The following is a 26332-nucleotide window of genomic DNA, read 5'->3' as shown; positions in this document are numbered from 1 at the left end:
TTTTTTCACAGAAGCATCTGTGCATAAATTATCTACATAGTTCTTTTAGTTTTATTTCTGCTCAAAGAGGAATGCAACAGACAAGTATTCTGGACTAAATACAACACACTGTTGTATTCAAAACCAACAAAACAAATCACTGTCAAGCATTCAGGAACCCCCAAGTAAGTTACGTATGAGGCTCACTCACTAAGCATGTCCATCTTCTGGCTGTGAGGAGTTGCTGAGGAAGGAGAGCAGGGTAGAGAGTCAAATGCTATGTCGCTCATGCTTTCATCTCCAGAGTTTTCAGACAGGCGGAAGAGCAGAGGAGGCCGACTACCAGAGACAGTTCTCACCCGGCTGCTGCCACATTTTTCCTCTGTGCCACGGAGAATCGTTTGAGCAGATTCCTTGGCAAAATAACAAGGAAGTCCCATGAATAATGCTTCTCTGTATTCTAAGCATGCCACATAAACCAACATGAATGTTTATTAGGAGTTCTCTACAAAAGAGTGGGTATAAATACACACATGTATATGTAACTATTGCTTTGAAAAGTTCTACTCCCACAAAATATCAAGTCCTGGCATTGTTCCAGTCAGAGAGAGTTCTGTTTACAACTGAATTTCATTCAAAACATTTCATCAAATCCCATTCCCACTAGTATCAGTTGAAACTGAAATCAGTTAAAGACGAGCATTTCTATTCTTTTTTCTCCCCAAATTAAGTTTGAGATACTAAACTTACTAATGATTTCAGCATTCAAAGATATACTTCATCCTAAATATACATGTTACATGGTTTTCTATTAATTAAAGCTACAGTATTAACTCAGAGAGAAGTATGGATAAGTCAGCTTTAAACTGCTGTATTTTAAACTGCAATATTAGTGACTAAGGTGGCTTTATTTGCCATGTAAATAGCATATTTTATTTTTATTTACAGGACTTTTAAAGTTAGAATAAACCAGCTATACTGCTTAGTTATACTTTCTTGATCAAGCACTTACAATCAATTTTTTATTACAATCCAAGGCATCTTTCTCTTTGGATGAAAGATCAAATTGTGCAAGACCCATGCTTTTGCAAATCTTGTTGCAGAAATGAGAATGAAAGAACAAGGCCATACCTCGAACACCTACAGCGTAAAAAAAAAAAAAAAAAAGGGGAATAAAGGGTTTACTTGAAGTTTATATGATGGTTTACTTATCAAAAGCTAGAAGTCCCAAAGCATTTCCTAAAAAATCAAAAGAGAAAGAAAAAGTCCTTTATAACAGACACAGCTCAACCCATTTCCCTTTTATTTTAACACCTGTAAGGGCTTTTTACTCTCTGCAAGAGACGCACAGGATATAATAAAAAATTAATTTGGCTGCATCATGAGAGACATGCCTAAATTTGATCCTGCTTACAAAACTTGCTGTGTCCTATGAACAACTACATGCATGGACACTTGGAGCTTTAAAAATTTGCAAGGCTTCTCTCTCCACATTCAGCTGTATCCATTCCTGCAATGTGGCAAGGAAATTAAAGGCCATAATTATTGCTCTTACATTGTAAGAAATTTCATTCATTTCATTACTTGTTTAAGAGTAGACCAGGAGACATGAGCCAGGATTAGCTCTCATTTTAGATGTGCCCTTGCATGACAATGGCCCTGCTCAGGGACCCCTTCCAATAAACTTTCCCCAGCTGTTTTCAAGGCCCTCAGAAATGTGCCTGCTCACCCAGTCATGTAATGGCTACTCAGCAGACAGCTAGGAACAGAAAATAAGCATCCATTAGCATGTGAAACAGGATCACGGATTTTACCTAGGTTGCCATCTCCAAAATCTGTACCGTTCTCTGTATGGATCTGAGGGTCTGTGTAAAGATCTCCAACTCCCTGGATATCAACAATAATGAGTTGGTGTCCTGAGCGTTCAAAGGTGAAGTGACTAAAGGCCTGGAAGAACACAGAAGATGTCTGAGATCTACTGAAAACAGCAACAGATACTCACCTTTTATAAATGGAGAAAGAAGTCTGATAACCCTATTGGTGAAATATAACTGGTATAAACATCATGATGGAAGCAACGAAAGACTAAGACCTTCTCTAATCTGCCACCACTTCAGAGATGGGCTAAAAGTGGTAAGGTGAAAAGCAGCAGTGGGAACATGCAGGGGAGAGGAGATTGCTCTATTTCTCCTTCCTGTACTGGGGATTCTGTTTTCCACTATAGTCTTCAGCTTAAGTGGGGAGCTGCCTGGCAGAAGAAACAACAATGCGCTCTGAAGCCATTGCAGAGTAACTTCTGCATAAACATCCTGGCCATGCCTGTGGATCTCCAAGCTCTGCAGTCCTGGGACACTGGTTCCTTCTGCCAACAGGCAAAGCTCTGCCACATTTTTTAAAGAAAAGTAAACATGAGCATCCCCACAAATTCTTTCCCCTATTATGCCCTCTGGGAGGTCCCCTGAATGGCTGATCTGGCTCTACATCCATGTATCAGATAACGAAATGTACATTTGTACTGTTAAAAGCAGTGTTTCAAGAATCAGGTATAAAGCACCCTTCTCTTTGGCATGAAGCTGAGACATTAGGAATCTTCTGGGAAGCCCTCCAAAAAAGTACTGCCAGGCCTGGGGGAGGTGACTGGTGGTGATATACAAACATTTTTAACTGCAGCAAATCTCATGGAACATTTTGTTCCCAACCTGTGAAAGCATAGCACTGATTCAGTGTACAAAAGACAGCCCAGAACATAAACCCTCTGCTTACATTAAGCATCATGATGAATACCTTAAAAATACATGAAAAAAAAGGAAAAGAACAAAACCTTCAAACCCCAGTAAAAACACTCCGTTGCTATGCTTACCACTGCATTTTTTCACCAGTATTTTAAAGTTCTCGCACAAAATCCAAGAATCACATGAAATATGTACTTGTACTTCTACATGCAATCTCAGTATGATCTTTTCAGAGGTTATAAGTGAAAAAAACCAGATTTTTACATGCAAATGGACTAGATTTCTTATTTACATGACTTGGATATCTGCCACCTCCTTTTGCATATTACATGAGGCACCAGAAGACTACTTAGTACATATTACATGAGAAGTCTCTTTCCCCCCTTAATCTGAGAGTTTGAAATATGTCGATGTCTGCAATTATGATTAGAGTCAAAGAGCTTAAGGTTTCCAAAGAGTATTAACCATGTTTGTCTCAACTAAAATCAAGACAGTGAAATGCAATAAGGAAGCACTCAGCACTTGAAAAAGCAGGCCCCAAATTAGGGGCAGACGTACTGCAAAAAGAGAAATTAATTTGGCATTGTACTGGAAAGCCTGCAGTTTCCTTTCTTGGCAGTAATGCAAGACCTCTAAATAGAGCCAAGAAATTCCCTTCAGCAGACTTTATGGAAAGCACTGAACAAAGACTCACTTGCGGAGTAAGACGAATGTTGTCGTCTCGCACAAAACCAGAATTTGAGTTATATTTGATGTATTTGCCCTCAATGTAGTGTTCCAAATGAAAGAGAGGCTTTCCAGGTCTGTTCTTCATTTCAATAATACAGGTCTGTACTATATCCACCTGGGGAGGGAAAGAAGATAAACAATGACTAACAGAATACTGTCTTCAGATCAAAGTGTCTGTGAATCCCCCAGCTGTGAAAACTTTCCCAATGAAAAATGCTGAACAATTGCAAAGATCTGTCTGTTGACAAGGGGGTGGTGGAAGAGTCACATGCTCATTAGGCTATTGGAGGAATTCCATAAATTAAAAGCAGTCACTTCAAAACAGCTCACTTCTGCAACAAATCCTTCTGAAAATTCTTAGTAAGTGTTGCTTTTCTATTTTATTTTTCTGGGCACCTTAAGAGTACACTGCAAATAGTCTATACCCAGAGAGCAAAACATACAGTAACTACTGCACAACTTGAAGAAATGCCTTTTCAGAGGACTGAAGACATCTACCATTCAGGTATTTCTGTACCCTGCCTCATCTCCTTCCTCTGACCCAGACACATTCCTAAAGGAGAAACCATCACAACTCTCGCTTTGTTTACATCTTTTCCCCCACGTGCCGTTTTAAACTTCCAGATTTCTAGATTCCTCTCTGTGCACTTCACTCTATAACCTCACCTTGCTGTTGTGAGACAGGTAGTTCTTAACTAACGCTCATTTGGGAGGCAACGCACACAGTCCGCATACCCAGAAGCGCTCATTTTGGCTATTACATTGTTAAGGCCCCCACACTGAGGTATACTTCTTGACCCAAGCATCTTGTCACATCACACACAGTCTGTGGTAGAGCCAAGAGCAGGAACCAAGATACCACAGTGCATGTACAGCACCCTTCCTACAAGCTGCCTCTTGCACTCATTTGAAGCCAGTTACACTCAGGCATCCAGTACTAGCCGTGGATTAAAGGGGCTTGGATGCTTTGTTGGTACATACAGTGGATGTACTCAACAAAAAGGCTCTACTGGCTGGGAGTGAAAGACAGCTGCAGTCCTTCATCCCTGCACTTTAGTTTCTTGTCTTTTAAGAAGCTGATTGTTGCTGCTTGAGGTGTTTTTCCCCAGGATGCAATGGCCAGCTTTTATCAGCAGCTATCCAATTTACTAGCATGGAAAAGCGCGAAGCTGTGCTGGCTGTACAAAACATTTAGCATGGACTGCAAAAAACCAGAAATACAGCCAGCAAAGCAGTAAAACCACTTCTTCCTCAATCTGATGTGTTTATGGACATCCCTAGCACAGAGGATGGGACTTCTCTTGATACCCTGAGCCTAGTGTGGTATTTGATCCATCCAGGACTTTCATACATCTTAATGCTTTGCACTTAACACAATGTGCTAGTATTGTCACCGAGACACCTGAAGGAAAGAAATCCACAGTATCTTCATTTTCTGGAAAAATTCTTGACCACCCCTCAGTAATCTGTATTTGAATAGCTTCATAAATTTATTCATGTTTGCAGCTGCTCTTAAAAATCAACACTAGTTAGGTGTTTAGATAGGTTTACAAGATTTAAGCCTCTACCTTCCTGGAGCACTAACAGTTAAGTGCTTACTAAGACTGCTGCTGGCAATAAATTCTGTCACATCTCTGGTTATCTCAAAAGCAGCTGCGTAAATATCAAAAGGAGCAATACAAACACCATTTTATTTTGGTCTTTGGTCAACAGCTGAGAACAGTCAGACATTCACAAACACATAACTCCTAATGCTGGAAATATAAAGCAATTTCTGCATTTACTTCATTAAAAATCAGTTATCATTTAAAGGGAAAACACAGTAGGGCAGAAGAATCTATCTAAACAATTAAATTTAATGGAATGTGAGACAAGTAATTCCCTCTAATCTGAAAACTAATCTAATAGGAAAGCAAGACTGCATTTTTGCTTAGCAAGATATTTGAATGTACCTGTTTTGGTGGCTTGTGCCGGTTGTACTCTTCTCCCCAGAGTTTTGCTTCCATCTGAAGTCGGACATCCTCAAAATACACATCCCTACCCACGCTCTCTATGTATTGCTTGGCAACATAGTTATAAGCACCTTTCCAGTTCTGTGTGTGTAAGAAGTTGGACAGCTTTTTCCTGAAAGACAAATCAATTGCTGATGAAAAGAAAACTATGAATTTTAATTCAATCTTTCCTATTCCTTTGCCCATGTGGACAGAGCCAGGCCCTGCGATAAGCATTCTTCAGTCATTTACCAGATATTCTAGGTGAAAAGCAAAGCACAGGTAGGGGGCAAGGGAAAAAGCAACATGCCCTAAGAGTGACTGGGACATGCCAAAGTATCTGGTTGCACTGCAGCTACTGCTCTGAACTTCCTCCTTTTCTCATTGCCTTTCCCTCTCCACTCCCCTCAACCCCAGAGCATGAGGGGTTGGTGCCACCTCAACACCCTGTTCTAATGTCAACAATTATTTCCTGCATAAATTAACAGGGAGTGCCTTTCCAACGTGAACTGAGGAGAAAAGCCTCTCCTATGATAACAGCAAACTGCTGCCTTCTCAACACACAGGGGTGACTAAGTATCCTCTGTGCTCCCAGAAGGAAAACTGCACCTGATAATTCTTATGATGTAGCCTTTAACTTTTGTTGATGTGCAAATCTTTAATCCATAGATCCCTCAAAAGTGCGGGGGGCAGGGGAGGGAAAACTTTGACAACAGAGGATCTGCTGGCTGCCAACAAATGGATTAAGCAGGTACTCACTGTTCACGGAAGATGCCAGCATTCAAGTCAAATGGGAAAAAAAGCCCACAAGTTATCAAGAATTCCAAAGCAGACATGGTCTTCTTTCCTAGAGCAGCCTCACCCATTTATATGGAACACAAGGGGGAAAGCACTTCCCCCACGCATGCCCCCCTCTCCCAAGAACTTAATTCACCAGAGAAGATAGCAAAAAGGTATAAAGCTCCTCCACTGTGGCTGCAGTGGTATTGCTGGAGACCAAAGCAATGCCAAGCCAGTCTGAAGGAGGAGAAGTATGAAGAAGAGTATCTAGCATAAGGCACAGATGGCTACTGAGTAGTTCTCAGACTCTGCTCAGTAACAATGGTTCTGCGAGCATTTCTCGGTGCCACGGCAAACTGTAGATTTTGAGGAACTACTAGCAGCACTCAAACTCTCAACCCTCCCCCCTCCTTCCTTTCCTCTCCAAGACCTCAGTGCAGAGGTCTTGGTACAGGGGACACCCTAAAGGCAAAGCAACTTCAGATTATCTGTCCTCCTGCAGAAATGGACAGGCAGTCGCTGAAAGAGAGGCTTTGGAAAGAAGGAACAAGCAAGTGAGGTAAGAATTTCAGCCAGGATTGGAAACCTTTCCAGTTCTCTGAAGAAACACATTTCTCCACATAAAACAAGCCAGTTCATGTGCTCTTCTAAAGCCAATACTCTCTGAAGTTCGTTGAGCAAAGTGCAGGTAACACTGTCACTGTCATGACTAATAACTTGCAGAGTTGCAAAAAATCTAGAAGAGAGCACTCCTGATGGGAAATACCAGTACACCGCTGAGAGTTACGGAAAATCCAGCAGTAGGAAGCAGACATATGAGTTACACGTTCTTTATACAAGAGGTTAAAGCAAAGCTGCAAAGACAAATTTGTGTTTATGGCACTACTCAAGATACTGTGTAAAGGGGAATTTGGTAAATAACAAGAGCTAAAAGCAACGTCAGCAGCAATGTCAGCAGGCTAAGATTTGTTACTTCCTAGGCTTCACTCACTGCTGTGTCTATCTGGCTTTGCAAGAACACAACCACTAGCACGAACTGATACTGAAACTGCCAAACTGGAGGACAGAGTTGGTTACTTTTCCTCCTTTTTGCTCAGGTTCAAAACATCATGTTTCTACTATTCAGGAGTTTCTCTCTTTCCAGAAGTGAAACCAGACATGAAATCCAGTTTCTCTGGATTCCACAGCTGGAAAGAAGGGGGAAGGACCTTAAACACACACTTGCATATTTTCCAGGAAACACTCATTTCCAGAGACTGGAAAGGGTGGGGTACTTTTCTAGCACAAACTGATTTATAGCTAGATGCTGATGCCCGCAACCATATTTGCTAACACTCTGTGAGGAAATGAAAGTTCCTCCTCCACGCTTTACCGTTCTGGAAAGAGTAACTGTTAGTGCTCAAGCTCTGCCGTAGTCAGGATTACTCTGGTATACATGACCCAAAGTAAACCCTGGAAGGATAACCTGAGGGAGGCTTTCCAAGTTGAAACCGCACCATCCAGCTACTCCTTCCCCTTTTCTCTGCCTAACTAAGCCTCGAGTTTGCCCTCAGGCTGTACACGCCTATGGCCCCATATCAAAATCAAAGATATTTTAGCACACCAGGAACACAGAAATGAACTGGCTTTTGTAGTAGTTCTGTACTTTTTTTCAAGTAGCTCTGTACTTTTATCAGTATTTTGCTTCCAAGAGATGGTGAAAATAGCGTAAATTTATAAAGTGCTAATTGAGTAGTCTTATACTTGCTGGAACTAGACATGATTGCACATTATCCATCCCACTGCAGTTCCAGTACAGGCAAAGGCTTGACTTTCCAAAGCAAGCTCACTGGATACCTGCATGACGCTTGCTTGTACTTCCTTTACAAGAATGTTCTGCTTTCTGAACCCCATTCGCTGCGCTGAGGCCAGAGTCACACAAACAGGAATAAAACCCTCAGCTATGCCTTTCAGAAAGGCACCACAGGGAGCTAATGGGGAGCCAAAGGGGAGCCACACTTTAGACAATTTCCACCATACCCAAGTGAAATTCCAGTCACCACAGAAGAAAATACTGCATGGAGGCCAACAAAGATAAAGGCAGCAGATACTTACGTTCTGAAACACTCTCGCATTGCTCCACGGCCAAAAGGCTAGGGGGAAAAAAACCAAACACTTCAGCATTGCCATTTCCACAGTGTTAATATCTAACCAGAGACACAAGCATGTCTTCCCCCTTTACATCCTGCAGAAAGCAGTTCTCAAACAGGCTCTATACAATATCTATCTCCTCAAAGTGAAAACCCACTGCCAGTGTAAGAACAAACCTGGGGAAAAGACACTGAGAATAAGCCACCCCTCAATATCCCATGAGGCAGACATGGTATGTCTTTTGAAGAAGCTGTTTTAATTCTCTCTCTAGTTTGGAGTCAGCTCTGTTGTGACTGCCTAGAGAAGCTGGCTCCGCAGACCTCATGCTCTCCACATTTAGGCTTCCATACAGGACGTGCCAAACACAGCATCACCTCCCCAGATGCCACCTCAGTAGCACAGAGCAAGGTAACTCAGAGCACTAGCACAGGCTGCCTGGAGAGGCTGTGCAGTCTCCTTCTCTGGAAACGTTGAAAACCCATCTGGATGTGACTTTGTGCAACCTGCTCTAGGAGAACCTGCTTTAGCAGGGGGGTGGACTAAATGATCTCCAGAGGTCCCTTCCAACCCTGACCATTCTATGATTCTGTGACTCCAACACACCACTAACTCCATGATTTAATTGCAAAGCGACAGTAGCTTCCACCCTCACATACCAAAAATTCAGTCTGTGTTCATCCTATGAGCAGAAATTATTTGGAAGCACTCAACATAGAGGACTATTGGCAGGCAGAGAGATGAGGCCAGCAGGAAATGGGAGGGAGGTCACTGGGAAGCAAACAAAAGCCTCATGTTGTTGATGGGGAAGGGCTGACTCCATGGTCTGCTCTACTCTGGGGAGAAAAAGCTGTTGGGACACCAAAACATACTGGATGAGCCGAGGAAAAAGAAAGGCAGGAGAAAAGAACTACACTGAGACTTCAAAACTTCTGTATGAGGAAAACATATTGCTGCCACTATTCAGTAACAGGAAGTGGGAAATTGGCCGCTAATAAATATGAAGGACAGAGTGATCTTACTTGTGAAGCCATCTTGATAAGGACTTCATCTTCAACCCAGTCCCCAGTAACTGCATTGTACCTGCAAAATCAGGAGATGTACCTCTTAGAAAAATGCAGAGGGAACCCAAATCCTCCCACCCCCAGTGCCTATCCTTCCTTATCTCTGGCTGATTGTTGCAAAGCGTTGCTGCCACTCCAACACAAAAACTTCTTGTCTTTCTACCACACTCCTCCCCTCTTTACTTCAGGTGGAAAAGAAAATGTATAGCTCTTTGAAAAGACACTGAATCCTGTTGACAATGAACAGATCCTACTACAGAAGCAAAACTTTTGCAACACTACAAATTAGGCTTTATCTGCTTGGACGTGAAATCTCCTCTGTGATGCCTAGGCGTTACACTAGGGGCACATGCTGGTTTTGGCTGGGGCAGTATTAATTTTCTTCACAGTAGTTGGTATGGGGCTGTGTTTTGGACTTGTGCTAGAAATAGTGTTAATAATTCAGAGATGTTTTCATTATTGCTGAGCCATGCTTGCACAGAGTCAATAAGGCCTTTTCTGCTTCTCACACCATCCCATCAGTGAGTAAGCTAGGGGTGCATAAGAACTTGGAAGGGGACACAGGGGATGGCTGACCCCAACTGACCAAAGGGATATTCCATACCACATGCCATCATGTTTAGCATATAAAACCAGGGGAAGAAGGAGGAAGAGGGGTACATTTGGAGTGATGACATTTATCTGCCCAAGTAACCATTATGCATGATGGATCCCTGCTTTCTTGGGCATGGCTGAACACCTGCCTGCCAACGGGAAGTGGTGAATGAATTCCTTGTTTTGCTTGGCTTGTGTGCATGGCTTTTGCTTTAACTATTAAACTGTCTTTATCTCAACCCACGAGTTCTGATTCTCTCCCCCATCCCACTGTGTGGGGAGTGAGTGAGCAGCTGGGTAGTAATTAATTGCTGGCTGGGATTAAACCATGACAGGGCAGAAAGAGCCTTACCATGCCCTACACACTGGACAGGTTGTCTCCTCCAACCCTGTGCTTGCAGAAACCTGGTTCTGGCTGGGTATCTGCCACAGGGCTGCAGAGGATGTGAGCAGAACGCAGCACCAACTGTGGCTGTGAAAAGCAGCAGGGCCAAGAACTGCCCAACACTGCACAAAGGGAGGAGCAAGTCTGCACAACCCTATGATAATATAGACTCCCCATCCCTTAATTCCCAACACAGTAAAAGCCAAAGAGACAACCACAGTGGTTGAGTCACCAACACATGATTGTTTCCAGCCTGTTTCCCCTGACTTGCACCAAGTACTTCATGCATACAGACACCCATATGTCCCCTTATATATTCTGTACCACCCCAGTCTGCAGCAGACAAAAGAGCTGGAGACAGGAGTATCAGAGCCATCTCTTTTTAAGTATTCGAGTAGCCCTAAACCAGTATTATCACTTATTTGTATTTCAAAATATGCAAACTATTTCAGGACTGTGTGGCTGACCAGGGACAGATGCAGTCTATGGGGAAGAAAAGCACTGCCTGACAGCATTATGTGATTGGAAGGGAGGCCTCCCCAAACACTGATGCTAAGTGGTAATTAACTGGCCTCTAACTCCTACCCCTTCCACCCAGAAACCTGTGTCAGTAGGGTAAATGTTTTGGCAAAGCCTGTGCTAAAGCACTGAGAATACTTTAAGGGCCAAACTCAGTCTTAGCACGTACACCATGCTGAGCTATTCTGGGCTTTATAAGGATTCAAATTCCAGCCACATAAAGCAATACTGCATAAACAGGCAACAGTGAAACTGCTATTTTGGGAAAGGCACAGAGTATTATGTTGCTTTTTTTCCTAAACTACTTAAACTAAATATGCTGCCTCTTTATTGGAATTCATTTCCTTATTAGATTAAGTTTACAGCATTAATAAATCAAGTAGAAAATACTTTTCAGCCTTGTTTCCTGTATACATGACGAAACTCATAAATACTACTAAGGTGGGAGAGAAAGAGTGTGACACTGGTTTTCTGAAATATATTTTTTTTTTATGATGTGCAGTATTTACATGTTCCTGGGAGATTCAGTTAAGACACTCACCTTGGACATTACTGACAGCTCTTCATTCATGTAATTACACATATTCTGCACTACACAAACACAGTCCTTGCATAAACCAGCACATTCTGCTTAACATCAGCATTAAAAGCAGAAAGACCCACAGACCTGTAACGAGTGGCATGTTCCGTCTCAATGTCCTCAAGATGAAATTCTGCCCACGGATCAGGCATGTGCTTGGCTTTCTGAATAGCATGTTTCCAGGTTTCCTGAAGAAGTTACAAACTGGCAGGTTATTTATAATCAGCAGCAACTCACAACAACAGCATTTTGTAGAGCACATCAGGATCCCAATGCTACAAAGATATGCAACTACATAAGCCCCCAAAGCACTCTTCAGAGCACTGACCAAGCAGTACAGAAGAACACTCTGATGTTTTATAGCTTTAAGTATAATGAAACACAGTTCAGAAATATAAAGCATCAGGCCTCAGTTTAATTTGCACCACTGTAAAGTTACTGAGAACAGAATCTGGTCTAGTATATCCCAAATACAATTTGTAAGACCTGTTGTAATTTGCAAATATCTCTAACATACACTGCAAATAGTGATAAGGCACACCTAGAGGACATTAACTCACTTTTATTGGTTTGATTTTTAACTTTTTGTAACTAACAGCATATGCTGTTGTGTGTATGCATATGTGTAAGCATAAAAAAGTCCATTAGCAATAGAGCAATATGAACAAAGCAAAATAAACCCAAGGCCCCCAAACTGTGCTCAGCATAGGAAAGAAGAAATTAGAATGTTGTAAAAATGGATGATTATAACAATTCCAGACAAGTAGCTATTTCAATCTCCACCAAGTCAATAGTAAAAATACCAAAGGAGTTTTCTGGAATATAAAGAAACTTCCTCTACCAGCCAATTTAGATGCTTTCACTTAACGTTTTGATCTCCCTCTTTTTACACTGTACTGTTCCGAGAGAACTGAAGATATCATCCTGTGACGTCTCAAATGCCTTCTGCAAGGTGAGCAGGAGAAAAGGCCACTGCACCCCCACTAGTAAAGAAATACTGTGGTCTGAGGTTTTGTTACTGTCTGTCTGAATCTCAGGTATGCAGAAACAGTAACTTTTACAATATTAGTGGGCTTTTTTTAATTCTTTTTTTTTTTTTATTTTTCTTTTTTCTTTAAATTCTCTGAATTGAAATCTATGTCAAAACTTTTTAAAAATACAGTGTAAATTCACGTTAGCAATGACATCAAGCAAGTTTCTGAAGCAGCTGAGCTTTTAAATTGTTCATTTATTTCAGCTGTAGTTCTTCATATCTTGCAAACAACTTAAATGCTCCCCTTTCTGACAACAAAACTACAAAATGAACACAGTATTACAATAAATGAAACAAGTTTAAAAGACATACTGAAAAAGATTTCATACATGTTTCATAAGAAAAGGAAGTTGCCTCAGATCATGTGATGATACACATTTCATATGGAACCGGGGAATTCCATACTTGGATATATATGAAAGAAATAGGAAGAGACAGAAACAAGTAGAATTGCTTGGTCAGTTATCTATATCAAATCATTCTTGAGTAGGGTCCCTCTCCAAAAGGTGGTATGTGTCCATGCTAGGTAATGATTTAAGTAAATCAATTACTTGTGCTTGATCTTGTGAGGTGCTTTGAACAAAAGTTGTATTCTAATCTTCAAACAAACAGAAGCTGGACTTCATGGAAACGGTGCTAACAGTGCAGTTTTTCTGCTGCTGTAGGCACACGGCTGCCATACAGACTAAGCAGATGTCTTGCATCCATTCTATTCTCATCCACAGTAGGGAACACTGTGAAGAAACAACTACAGATACGCACTTTAAAAGAAGTGATATTTCAGAGTAGAGATCTAAAGATGGGTATTATTTCATTCAACAGATATCTTTTCCAGTTTTGACTTGATGACTTTTATAGACTGAGGCAAGCAGTTCTCCCAGACAATAAAATAATGAACAAAAAAAGGCCATAAAAGGAAAAAAAAAACCCACACCACAAAAAATCTTAATGCAACTATTAGAGATGGTGTTCACATTTTCTTTTTGACCTACCCGACTATGGTCAACCACAGAGCCAATCTTAGAACGATGCTGTGTGTCATTCTAAAGGATGCACGAGAAACATAAAAGTAGGAAAATATACGTGATAAGACAAATGATTGGCAAAGAGTCTTTGTTCTCTTTGTTAACTTTTTTTTAAAAAATTCCACTGAAAAGCCACTCTTTGATTTAAGTTCATTCTTAGAACATTTGTAAACAAACCTACTGAGGTAAGTTGGTAATTTTTTTAAATTGGAAAACATGCATTAAAAGAGTCCTGTCTATTAACTAGCTAATTAAACATTGCTGAGTCCTGTTTAAAGGCAGAGACTTAATAGCAACTATCAATAGCCCACACTGCCATTAGCTTTGGGGTCCGACAGGTAGACTCTGACTAGACCAGGCTGTGGTGGTTTAAGATATTATCAGTCCTGGCTGTCTGCTTCATGGTGTTGGAAATCCAACATTTCTGCAGCTTAAGCAGCAGAAGGAGATTGCTGGCTCCACATCTCAACTCAATGCATTTTATCTGTGATAGGGGCTAAAATGCCAAACTAGACATTGTGGACACCAAAGCATGGGCACATGTATTCTGCAGAAACAATATGATAGCTTAGTAAGGAGGAAATAATTGCTATTTCTTAAGTCCTCATCAGTTTTATCTCAGGCCACATGACTCAGAACTCACACTGCAAATCCAGAGGCAAATATTTAGTACATGCTAAAATGTACACACAAACGAAGACTAAGCTCCCTATCAGGTCTTAACTTGCTTGGTACAGCGCACACTAAAATCTGTCCTCTTGTCTATACTTACTCTTCACCTTCCTTAGGAATATCTACCTTTCAATGTTTCTATTAACTAGCCCTGGTAAAAATTTTACTGCAGACAAGACAATTTCACTTTTAATGAGTTACTTAGTATGTCAGCTGACTGAAATAAACCCTCTGGTATCTCTCCAGAAATAAAGCATGCATTAGGCATAACCAAGATTTTAGAGTATCTATTAAACATATGTTAATATTTATAACAAGAAGTGTGTTAATAAAATATATTAAATCCTAGTCTAGACAAAATCTAAGAGACATGTCAGTTTACCACAAATGTTGCATATTTGGAATATCTAACCTACAGAGTGACTCACTTCCATTCCTGAGGCTCCATTCCCTGACCTGATCTGTGCAAAGGGAGCCAGTCGAGTGGAACAGGACACACTGCCAAGGACACACCATCTACACCCCCTTTGACCTCTCTGCAATGTTGTGACTGCCATTCGTTTCAAAAAGGTCAGACACTGCTCAAGTACACTGTCAGGAACTACTGCCGGTGTTACACTTCATGCCCAAGCACAAGAGTCAACATGTTAAAAGCTGCCCCAGAAAGAGCTATAACCTAAACGTCTATAAAAAAACCCTCTCTATATAAAAATTTTATAATTTATAATTTTATGTCCAAATAAAAACATTATGGATTGTTAACTCTGCTCGGCAAAATCCATAATAAAGTATCTTCTGCCAGGTCCCGATTTAGCTTACAAGTATCATCTTGCAAACCTCCCAATCACCATATTGCTTTTTAAATGGTTTATTCATAATAGCAGTGAATTGTTTGTTAGATCAAAGATCGCTAGATGAAGATCTCCCACTGAACCAAAAGGGACAGTAAGGAATTCCATGGCAGTGTCAGACTATTGGCTTAATGGAATTACTGGCAGGTCTGGAAAAAAAAAAGATTTGTTGTTATTGTTGTTGAGAAGTGTTAGTTACAAGAGATGAAGCAGTTAAGAGAATGCCTCATGCCAACTAAGTAAAACCAAAAACTTATTGAAGGCTGGAGCCAATACTTACCTTAAAGCTAAAGGAGTTTCTAGGAGAAGAGCTTGAACTGTACTGCTCAGTTTTCGCTAAGTTGCTATAATAATTGTCAACTTTGATACCAGTAGACTTGTTAGAAACTGGATCATCAGTTATTGGACAGATAAAATAATTGTCTTCATCATCACTATGAGCATCAAGATAATTTCCAGAGTTTGCTGTAGTCGATCTAGCATTATCAATCCCTTCCATACGAAAAATAAGGTCTTCGTCTGCCATGTTTGTAGGAGGTCAGTTTAACTCCTGCAATGATTAAAACAACCACTACTCCAATGCACATGCAAATGGAGGGAAGAAGCTGGGTGGGAGAGAAAAACAAACAAACAAAAAAAGGTTGTTATAAAAGAACAAATGATGCATGAAACTCATGTCAGCACACTGGTAGAAAAAGAATCATTTGCATATGGCTCTGTAAAAATGATCCTGAAGTACCTAAATACTTACATGTGGCTTTGAACACTTCAGTGCTAGATCTGGGTTTCCAAACAGTTTTTTAATTTTGTTTGGTTTTTAATTTGTAAGGTTTTTAAATTGCTACAGGACTGAGAAAAGTAAATAATCAAGTACAGAACAGTTCTATAAAATCTGAGAGACCGCGAACACCACCTGCTGCTTATGACTGACATTTGTTAATGCTCCTATCTCCTCCTCTGAATGTTTTTATTCTTCCTTATCTGAAATGCTGAGTTTCACAATACTGGTCTTAGAAACTCAAGGGAGTTTTACATCAAGCATTACAGACAGGTTTTAAATTTTTTTCAATACAAGTCTTCTCAAGGATATTGCATACATATATGCCAATGAAGGGAGTATTATTAGGACAACATAGAAAACTGTGCCTCTGCTGCTGAGACTTAAGTTGGCTTTTAGCTCACTTGTTGCCAGCAGTTCACAGTGGAAAGCATGCTAGTAAAAGCGCAGCACATTGCCCAGGCTATCCAGGACATCCCCAGAAGGACAAAGTACAAAAGAGGCAAAAAAAGCAGGCCTGCCATGCCACTGCTGCTGCCCAAGTGCACTCACCAGCAGACCACAGAGACAAGAGGAGGTATGTGTAACAAGTACTTCAACCCTTCTGTCTTTCACACTCTGTAAAAGGATTTCACTTTGGACCAGTCTTGTGCGATCTAAACAATCCTCTTCCAACTCTAAAGACAGCAGATACGGCAGTCTGCTCAACAGCATCAAGTCTCTGAGCTCTGTTTGCTTTACATATAGAGCTTAAAAGAAGAAAACATTCTCCCTGGTTAACAGTCCTTTTCCAAAGAAGTCAGAAAGCTTGATTTTGACATTGGTTGTTACAACTTTTTAGTAGCCAGACTGTGAGAGAACAGAATAGGTAGGGTTTGGCTTCTCCTGGGTCCTAGCTTAGAAGTAAACTATGCAAATTGAAAGTAAAAGCAATAATGTGAGACAGGCAGGTCATGGGGTTTTACTAAAATCTGTTCAACTATTTCTACACCCAGAATGTGGCCTCAGTGAAATATTTACCTAGAATGTCTTCTGACACGTTAAACAATGTAAACAATATTAAACACGGTAAACAATATGGGAAGTTCCATATGGGTATGGGAACTGCAGCTCTGCCAAGTCTCCTCTCTTACTGTAGCTTTTCCAAATTAGTGACACCAGTTTCAGGGAGGCACAGCACAGCACAGACACTACAGCCCAACTGCTGCAATAGACATATGTTATATATATATATAAAAAAGTGAATCATGGAAGTACTTTTCCTGGCACTTGGGTTTCACTCCTGGAGATACTGCAGTGGGAACATGCCCAACAGCCTCCACCTTAGAAACAGCTTGTGATGATTCAGCACAACTCAAAACTAAATTCCTACAGTCCCAAGCTACAGAAGGTCAGCATTGTGTCTTTCACACATTACCAGCCATACAGATGCAAACAGTTTGTATTCTTCCACATTTTACAGTCCAGAGCCATCAGCAGTAGGACACCAACATTTACTTTCAGCGGTATGTTGCCCATTTCTAGACCTTGTCTCCCCTTCCCCCCCACAACACAGCTTCAGCAAAGAGGCCTCTGAAACACAAGGGGGCAGGTGGCTGTGACACCCCTGGAATAGGGTAACTTTACATCTTCTGGGCAAAAGCTCATTTTAGTCCATCATGTATAACATATGCTGCCAAGCAGGCGGCTAGGGATATATGCCCAAGTAGGAAACAGCTGCTACCTGCCAGCATCCCTGCCTCCTGTTCAGCGTGGTGCCTTTGCTTCAGAGTGCTTCTCCATAGCTGAGGCTCCTTTTCCACACTGCCAGGCTATTTCCCAGACACTCTTGCACTTAAAGCTCTTTTCTTCCTCTGAACTCTTGTCCTTTTCCTGCTGAGCCCACTCACGTGATCAAGTACACATCTACGGAGGTTTCCAGCTATTGAGGAAGATACAAACAGCCAGAGTGGAGCAGGTCCACGATTCATCTAATATGCGCTGCTGCTTCGAAAAGCAAAGAAACCTTCACAGAACAATAATCTGCCCCTATCACATGTATTTATAATTGGTCACAGCTCACATTTTCCGAAACGCCATTCTCATTAACTGCACTATCACTAGGTTTCAGAGTCATTTCCTGAAGTCTCTAACACCTGTCTCTGCCAAATTTAATGACTTTCTGTAAAGACTTTAATACCCAATCACATCAAAAGCTCAGACCACATTAAAGTGAACACACAGACCAAAGTGAAATTAGCTTTCTGCTATACACTTCTGTTAATTGTTTCTTCTATTGAGAGTAAAACATACATCTGATTCCCCTATAACTGTATCCTGCTTGCAGCTTTCCAGGTCACTCCACTATTTCTTGTTGCATTTTTATTCAATTCTGAGGTCCATCGGCAAATCTGATCGCAGCCAAGCTCACAGAAAAGAATAACCTGACTCATTAAAACTGACCAGGAGAATGCAACACCTGGGCAAGAACCCAGTGGGCACCAACACAGCACAGCTTCCTCCACACCACAAATACTGCGGTGAACTGGGGGCAGGTGTGAAGAGCAGGACGGTTTGTATTGAGTCTGACATCCTCACCATCCGCCTCTCAGGGATTTACTTCAGACTAACCCTAGTCCGATCTCAGGGAGTGGATACCACCAGTGGCTGCACTACGTTCTCCAGTTAAGTTTCATGTACAAGGAGTTTAGTTTGCCAGCTCTGAGACTGCTTTTCAACATGACTCAAAGTGCAATGAGCTGAAATGATCAGGAGACTCCCTTCAGAAGCACTTCTCTGATTAGAATAAAAAGCCAGCATAGGCTTACCCACGGGAAGGCTGGAAAGGGACAGACACACAAGGGACTGGGCTACTGCTTGATTTTACTGTACTTTCCCTCCTTAAGAATAATAAAGTGGCTGTACTAACTGCATCATGGCTCTTAAACCACTATCAGTGCTTAAGAGTTTTTCTTTGAAGCAATTGGAAACCAGTAGCACAAGCACAAACTTCCAGGCACACTCCAATTAATAGGAACATTTTCTCTTCATTTTAGCTTTCATTATTCACATTGCTCTGCTGCATGAAAAACAGGAAAGGGTTAGATGAATGCAAAATAATCATACAAATCTTCACACAGATTGAGCCAAGTTTAAACAAATATTTGCTGGCAAGTCTGCCACTGAATTTTGCTGGCTGTCCAAATGGGTACTGTGAGCATTACAGTCAGGTCTGCCTTGTTTTGTTCTTGATTAGAGGGCAGAAGTAGACTACAAAAAGCAGCATATATTCATTTGTTTCACATGAGATAGAGCTTAAAAGACATTTGGTCCTGGAGCCCTGAAAACAACTATTTGAGCTTACAGAGTATTGCACTTAATTTGTTCTCAATATTATATAAGTATCACCCTTACTTATGACATCTATCTAATGGAAGTATCATTTGTTTTCCAAGCTAGAAAAATGAAATGTAGTAATGATCAAAGCCCTTGCAAGAGGTGGAAGTCTACATAGATACTTTGAAAATACCTGCACCTACAAAAGAGAGGATTAGTTAGAATTTTCAAAATTTGGCCCCAACACTGGCTGTGCAACAACATGCAACTTCAAGCAGACACTTCTAAGTGTCCCATCAATAGCTTAGCTCTAGAGGAACCTCACCCAACCAGCTAAATCAGGGATTTTCACATAGCTAGCCTAAAAAGGCAACTATAGAAGAAGGTTTGCAGCTTTGCTTCACTGTTAGTCCTCAGCCCTGTGCATATTCAGCCTTCTTTCTCCATTAAATATTAACAGATAGATAGACTCCTACAGCAGTATTCATAGCTGCAGGTCTTACACCATGGCTACCAAAACATGGTCACCACAGAAACAATGCCTTATTGTATGGCAGCTTTCACCAGCAATATTATGTTGTTGGTTACTGCCTTTCTATGGTGGTAGCATTCTCACAGCTCAGCTAGCACCACAGGTAATACCAGCACTCCACCTACATCAGGCAGCATCACCTACAGCAAACCACTGCTGAAAGAGGTCTGAGCCAACTCATCTGACTTTGCACCAAAGCAGATTTGGAGCATGCATATGACCAGCTCTTCTAGCAAAGACTACATGACAGCTGTAATTTCGGGAAAGAGGCAGTAGCACATAACTGGAAGGGGAAGGTATACTCAGCTGCCACTACCTTACCCTCATTTTTACTGCAATCATCCTAGCAGTGTCTAATGAGTATTCGAGAACATTAACCTCTACTACTTGTCAGCACACACAAACAGCAGATGTAAAACGATGCTTCAAATCTGGGACTAACTCCAGGATATACTGTAGCACCGGACTAGCCTCATTACCCACAACTGCTGTCCTGCACTCATTTCTACTGCTGCAGTCGCACATGCATCAGCAGACCCACTGGGTCATGCAAACACTGAGAAGAAGCAGCAACAAGAATGCAGGTGTATGCAGCAAGGATTACAAACATTCATGATCCCTGTGACTTGCTGTGTAAATGGAAAATCATCACACAAATCAGTTTGTATTTAAAGCTAATGGTGTTTATTAAACTCTCTGTGCTTTTCTTAGAATCAAACTTCTTGTAAAGGACTTGAGGTGTTTACTTTGGAAGCATATTAACTAAAAACTGCCCTCACACAGCATGCTCTTTGAAACAGAATTCAATAATCAAACTTTAAACTACATAAACACTACTTTAAACTTCACAGTTTATTCAACAAAAAGCCCTACAAAAACAGCCTGAGCTTCATCCCACATCTTATATTCTCTACTTTTTACATTATGGCACATAAAGCTGTACTATCTAGGAATTGCTGTTATTTTTGCTATGTTTTGATCATTTAGCCTTTAATATGAACTACAGAAACTTTCCTAGGGCTAAGCAGCAAAGAGAGGCAGACTGAACAGGATGTAGCCTACAAGCATGCATTATCACACACAACCTATAATTTAAACTACCCACTCCAATCCACTTTGAAAATGTATTCCATGTTTTTAATCAACTTTGTACTACGTGATTCAAAATGAAGATAGTTTATGATACAGTTGGTTATTAAATCTGTTCAAGTCTATTAATTTTGGGGTTTTCCAATGCCTGTCTAAAGTACTTTTCTCCTCTTCTCTTTATATCCAAGAGTCACACCACCAGGAGAAGCAGGTGTGTTGCAAGGACAATCCACTGTGTTGTCACGTGCAGTGCATATGCAAACACAGATAAACAGAGGGGAAAATTCACATCACAGTGCTGTCAGAATATGACTTGTTTCTTGTAGGTATCTGTTGTTACAAAACACTGCTGGGTTTGGTGGGACCCTTGAGCAAGGCCCCACAGCTGCCTCAGCATCAAAACCTGCCTTAATTCATCCCAAAGAGCTAAGCGATAGGAATGCTCTAGTGAGCAAAGGAAGGGACAACTGGAGCATCTCCCACTACTTCTTAGTGGCTGTTTCAGCTCAGAAACGGCCCTTTGCCCCTCTTTAGCACAGGACAGGGGAACAGGAACTACCCTAGAACAGAAGTCCCATCTTCTCTTGTAAAGAAGCATTAAAGCAAGAATGACCCAGCTCTCACTGGTGTAATACTAAATCCCTTTTTAATACCACCATCAGCTAAAGCCATCTAGTAGGATACCTGTAACAGTAGCAAGCTATTTTTTTCTTTAAGAGAGAAATCACTTCTCAGATTAACATTCTTATAAAATACTGACTTGAAATTTAACCTCAACAACTATGCAGGCTGTGTGCCTTACAAAGTACCATTATCATCTTTAGAAACTATAGACACAAAACTATATAACATGGTCCGGAACAATCCCACTAGCTATGTTAACATCCCATAGCACGTTCAGAACTACTGTGCTTTCCAAACACCCAGCTGACCCTTGTGACACAAACATCTATTCCCATCTGCACTGCATACCGGCAAGAAAACAGGTTTAGCGAGTCAAGGTTAACAGCTGTGATAAAAAACAAGATTAAAAAAAGAGATGTCTCAGCTTACTGGCTACTTTTGACAAACTTGGTTTTACCAAGTACAGATCTTCTAATGGTAAGCATTTACTTCAGGTCCCTTCCAGTGTGTCATCACTGCAAACGGCAGGACACAAATGACATTCAGTTTGTCTGCAAGCACAGCTGGGATAACACATGGCACTTGCCTGAGCGTGTTAGAGAGCAGCAATGCAAAATTCATGAAGCAAATGGGAGAGTGCGTCTATGCCAGCCGAGTACGAAGCATTTGAGACTCAAAACCCTGTGCAAGGAACCACACTGCGGCTTCGAACATGCCAACGGATTTTAGAGTTGCAAGCGATAAAGGCACAGAAACAACCCTTCTAAGCCAAGTCCACCCTTCTGCCAAACACACCAGCAAATACTATGTTATCAGCAGCCAAAACACAAGGGTATAAAAGGAACTTTCAAGATAACTTGAAAATGTCCTTCCATTGTCTTTAATAGCCCTGTCATTTCAACTGGCTTTTAATGCACTGAACAAGTAACAATCACCGACTTTCTGTAAGATCAGTACTCCGCGCTGTTAATTGAACCCATGCTGTACGCCTACAGAGGCATTTGGAAAACTACCCAAACACGATCAGTCCCGGAGGGGAGCCAGCCCGTCACCCCGCCAGCGGCCTGTCACCCTGCCTGCGGCCTGTCACCCTGCTGGGGGTCCAGCCTGTCACCCTGCCCGCAGGTGGCCTGTCACCCTGTCCACTGGCAGCTTGTCACCCCGCTGGGGGTCTGGCCTGTCACCCCACGGCTGGCTGGCCCATCACCCTGCCCGTGGCCTGTCACCCTGCCAGGAGTCCGGCCTGTCACCCCGCCAGCAGCCCGCCACCCTGCCTGCAGCCCCCCACACACCACGACCTTCCCCCCCCTCCCCCCGGTTCTAGAGTTACAAACAGTATTTCCACACTTTTAAATTCGGTGTGCCCTAAAATTAACTGCACAGCCCTAGTAACATGTACGGATGGAGCCATTACCTCCAGGCGTAAAGTGCAGGAGTGCTGCCCAATACAACAACTATATAAGGTTATTTTTCGGTCACCTCATAAGCTCACGGCTTGGCCACCGGCCCTTTACAAGCTCGAACCGCCAAGCCAGTCATCGTTTTCTGTAATTAAAAACGCCCATTCCGCCCTCGGTACGTTCGCGCCGCCAGCAGCAGCCTCGGCGGACCCGACCCCCCGCCGCTGTCGGCCCCCGCCCCGTGAAGGCACCTACCGTCTCAGCGCGGCGCAGCCCCGCCGCCCGGCCCGGTGCCGAGCGATTCCGCTGCCGAGCGATTCCGCTGCCGCCGCTGCCCGGCCCACGGCAGGCGGGCGCGCAGCCGCCCTGCTGAGGGGAGGCGGGCAACGCCGCCACCGCCCCCCGCCACCGCCTTCCCGCCCCCCCCTCCACTGCCTCCCGCCTCCGCGGCTTTCCCGCCCAGCGCGCGGGCGGGTGGCACCTCACCCTCTCCTCAGCGGCTGCGCGCGGCGGGCGCCATCCGCTCGTAGCGACGGCGGGAGTCCCCCGATACTGTTTTCCTGTGAGGAAACCTATGAAAATGTGAGGAGAAACTCCCCGATTGGCAGCGTTAGGTGTTAGAAATGCAGGGATCCCGGGGCAAGGGGGAAGCGGGTGCGCTGGAGACCCGCGTGAAGCCAGGGCTCGGAGCGCGGCTCACGGGAGCCGCGCCTGAGCTTCCTTTCGTTTCTCCTTCCTTTGGATTTGGAGCCAAGAGGTGGGTTTCCCTGGGCAGGTGGTCCCAGGGGAAAGGCCCACTGCACGGCAGCCTTCCAGGACCCCAGCACAGGGGGAAGGCAGAGGGAGTAGGCTGGGGGGGCCTTCGGGGGCGCTGTGCACTTCAGGTTGGCCTCGTCAGCTAAATTAAATGGCACAGTGCTCCACTTCCCCGTGAAAAATGGCAGAATTATGCATCAGAATGCAAGTTCCAAAGACCATGTTTCCTCAAAGCACCCACATTAGCATTCTTCCTGAAACACTGGCCTTCTGGATTGAAAACGCTTATGTTTCAGCTTTTCTCCCAAGTTACAAATTGTGGGAAATTTAAACAAACTCCTTATCCTTTCATGGGTTACATGGAAATAAATGTAAATAGGTTCCGGTTGAATTGTATTGCTTGGAAGCCTGCAAAGAGCCGGCCACTTCTGACTGTTGTTGAATCTCTCTCTTGTGTAAATAATCCTCATTAGTGCTTTTTACCATGAGTAAGGGTTATAAAACTGAGACTGGAAGATGTGAGTGTGTCCTTTGTGACTGCCACTCGTGACAGCACTGACAGAAGAAGGCACAATCCCTGTGCTCTCCAAAGAGGAAGGCAACAGAGAGATAAATGCTGCTGCAATGCTAGTGCTGAGATAATCTTCAGGAGGAAGATTAGTAATATTTAATTAAAAACACACTGAGCAGATGCTCTGACTCTCTGCCAGGAACACCTGCCTGCTACTGCCATTACTTGCATAGATTAAACTGCATTTTAGTTTAGGCACTGGAGGGAGCAGCATGTGTGTACAGGAACGCTGTCTGCAGTTCAAGGGTACCTGACATTTTGGCAGTGATTTCCAGCACTATGCTGAGGGCGCAGCGCTCCTTTGAGAACGTTAAGTGGAGACTTGACTGAGCCCTCTTTCAATGCTGCTTCCTGAAGGCACATTTCTGGGTAGCCTCAAATTTCTGCAGAGTTTAAGCTCAAATTCAACACATTTACAATGTTTGTGGATTGTGCAGAAAATCTCTGAGGTGCTATTAATAGCCCAGCTGCAAATCACTGTTGTAAATATTAACAGCTATCGAAAACTGAGTGCTTTTGCCCCATTAGCACCAGAATGTGCATCTCCCCTTTTCTCGTTTCTGCAGGCAACCCAGCTGAGCTCCCTGGGGAGTGCAGCACCCGGCAGGGCTGCCATCAGGATGCCTGGCAGCAGGGCCTGAGAAGGGGGCAGACTTGTCAAATTAATTCTGAAGGCCCGGTGGAAGCCAGATGTCTGGTTCCCACTGCATGAAAATTTGTTGATAATGGTTAAAAAAAGTAACCATCTGCTATCACAGGCTACTGATAACACTGGAATACTGTTACCGGCATGGTACCTGAGCACAACAGAACAAGTCACAAGAGTAACTGGCTTTAAACTCACGCAAACACACAACGCTGTTGTGGACTAAAAGGCAACCAGTGGCATACAGCTGTATGATGCTATATATCCTCATGGAGAGTGTTCTGCTATATTCGGAACATAATTAGGTTATACCATCTTGAGCTACACATTTCTCATGCTTTAAAATAAGCCAGTTCTGGTACCCATATGCAAGGGCATACTTATTTTCCAGATTAAGCCTGGGGCTTCTCTGTAACATTTTTTTAAAAGAACAACTGGTGACTACAAAAAAGCATTTGAAGAAATACTAAAGATGTATAGTGATATTAGACATTAGCCCAGACATGCTGCATCTTCTAGTTTTAGTTTTCTATTTAGACGTTACCTATTGTATTCTTAACACTTAAGGAGTTTGAATCACTTTTTTTTTTGTTTGAAAATAGTAAAAAATAAATTTAAAATGGAAACCTAGGAAGTTAGTGGCTTGCATGTCTAGTATATTGTTCATTTTGTACATTCAGCAATGCATACATATATTTTCCGAGACACTGAAGCCTGTAAAGTTCCAGCATGCTTGTGTTAAATGAGGTTGTTTAGAAATTGCTGTTCTAGGGAACTGTGGTTTTTGAAAGGAAAAAGGAAAGCACGCCCCAGACAACACTAACTTCAGAGCAATTTTGTTCTGCATTCATTTGAAAATGCAGATGAAAAATTGCCTGTAAATCAATTAACTCTCTGACAATTTGTGCCTATACACTCCTGTGCCAGTCCCTTCCTACAAGGTAAATCCAGTTGGTCATAAAACTCGCTTCAGCCATATGGTAGGTGCGTATAGTATGCATGCGTAAAACTTCTTGGAGCACCAGTGGATGACTTCCTATGGGAAGAGCAGTGGTAGACAATTTCTCTGTATTGTTTTAATTCCACTGCATTTAGTCCTAATGTTTTAGCTCTGTCCACAAACTAATTATACAAATTCCTCCTGCAGGCCTCCCTGAGTAAGATAATTCGGTTTTTCTGCTCGCCAGCAACAGCTTGAATCTGGCCCCGGCTGCCAAACCCAGCTCCCCCAGCGAGGTGGACAGGAGTAGCGTGGCTCACGCCATGCCCGTGCTGGCAGCAGCAGGTAAGCCAGGCTGCGGGGCGGCAGGGCCAGCAGTAGGCAGGCAGCCCTGGCCACCAGCTGCACTTGCCACCGGCCTCTGCCGCTCCATGCTGAGCCGCACCGCGGTACAGGCAGCCAGGGGCCTTCTGGCCCGGGGAGATGGCGCAGCCAGGGCCGCTGTGCTGCCAAAGCCAGCCGCTGGCGGGGAGGCCGCTAGCCCTTGCGCCGGGAGGGCCGGCAGAAGCCAGGGGTGAAGGCAGGGGGTCCTGCCTGGGAGGCCGAGGACTGTGTGCGGG

The 26332-nt window shown here is 42.8% G+C and overlaps 1 protein-coding gene across 7 annotated transcripts in view; it reads right to left on the bottom strand.

Annotated features, from left to right (window-relative positions):
• EEF2K (eukaryotic elongation factor 2 kinase) overlaps positions 1 to 23193 on the bottom strand; it is a 33781-nt gene extending 10588 nt beyond the window's left edge. For 3 of the 7 annotated variants that reach the window (XR_008821425.1, XM_056335814.1, XM_056335817.1), the window contains exons 1-11: positions 23055 to 23193; positions 15342 to 15666; positions 13506 to 13556; positions 11568 to 11668; positions 9361 to 9421; positions 8306 to 8343; positions 5393 to 5564; positions 3406 to 3555; positions 1794 to 1926; positions 992 to 1119; positions 191 to 392 (exon numbers count right to left, since the gene is read on the bottom strand). Coding sequence is in view for 6 of the 7 variants with exons in the window: in XM_056335814.1 (XP_056191789.1) it covers positions 191 to 392; positions 992 to 1119; positions 1794 to 1926; positions 3406 to 3555; positions 5393 to 5564; positions 8306 to 8343; positions 9361 to 9421; positions 11568 to 11668; positions 13506 to 13556; positions 15342 to 15587 (1282 nt within the window). In the remaining variant the exon portion in view is untranslated. The other 4 variants (XM_056335815.1, XM_056335816.1, XM_056335818.1 and 1 more) reach the window with 4 other exon arrangements.
• Positions 23194 to 26332: the final 3139 nt, after the last annotated feature.

The sequence above is a fragment of the Falco biarmicus genome, chromosome 4 (genome assembly GCF_023638135.1).
Source record: "Falco biarmicus isolate bFalBia1 chromosome 4, bFalBia1.pri, whole genome shotgun sequence".
In the NCBI taxonomy this organism is placed as follows: domain Eukaryota; kingdom Metazoa; phylum Chordata; class Aves; order Falconiformes; family Falconidae; genus Falco; species Falco biarmicus.
This window is presented reverse-complemented; position numbering and strand designations above follow the sequence as displayed.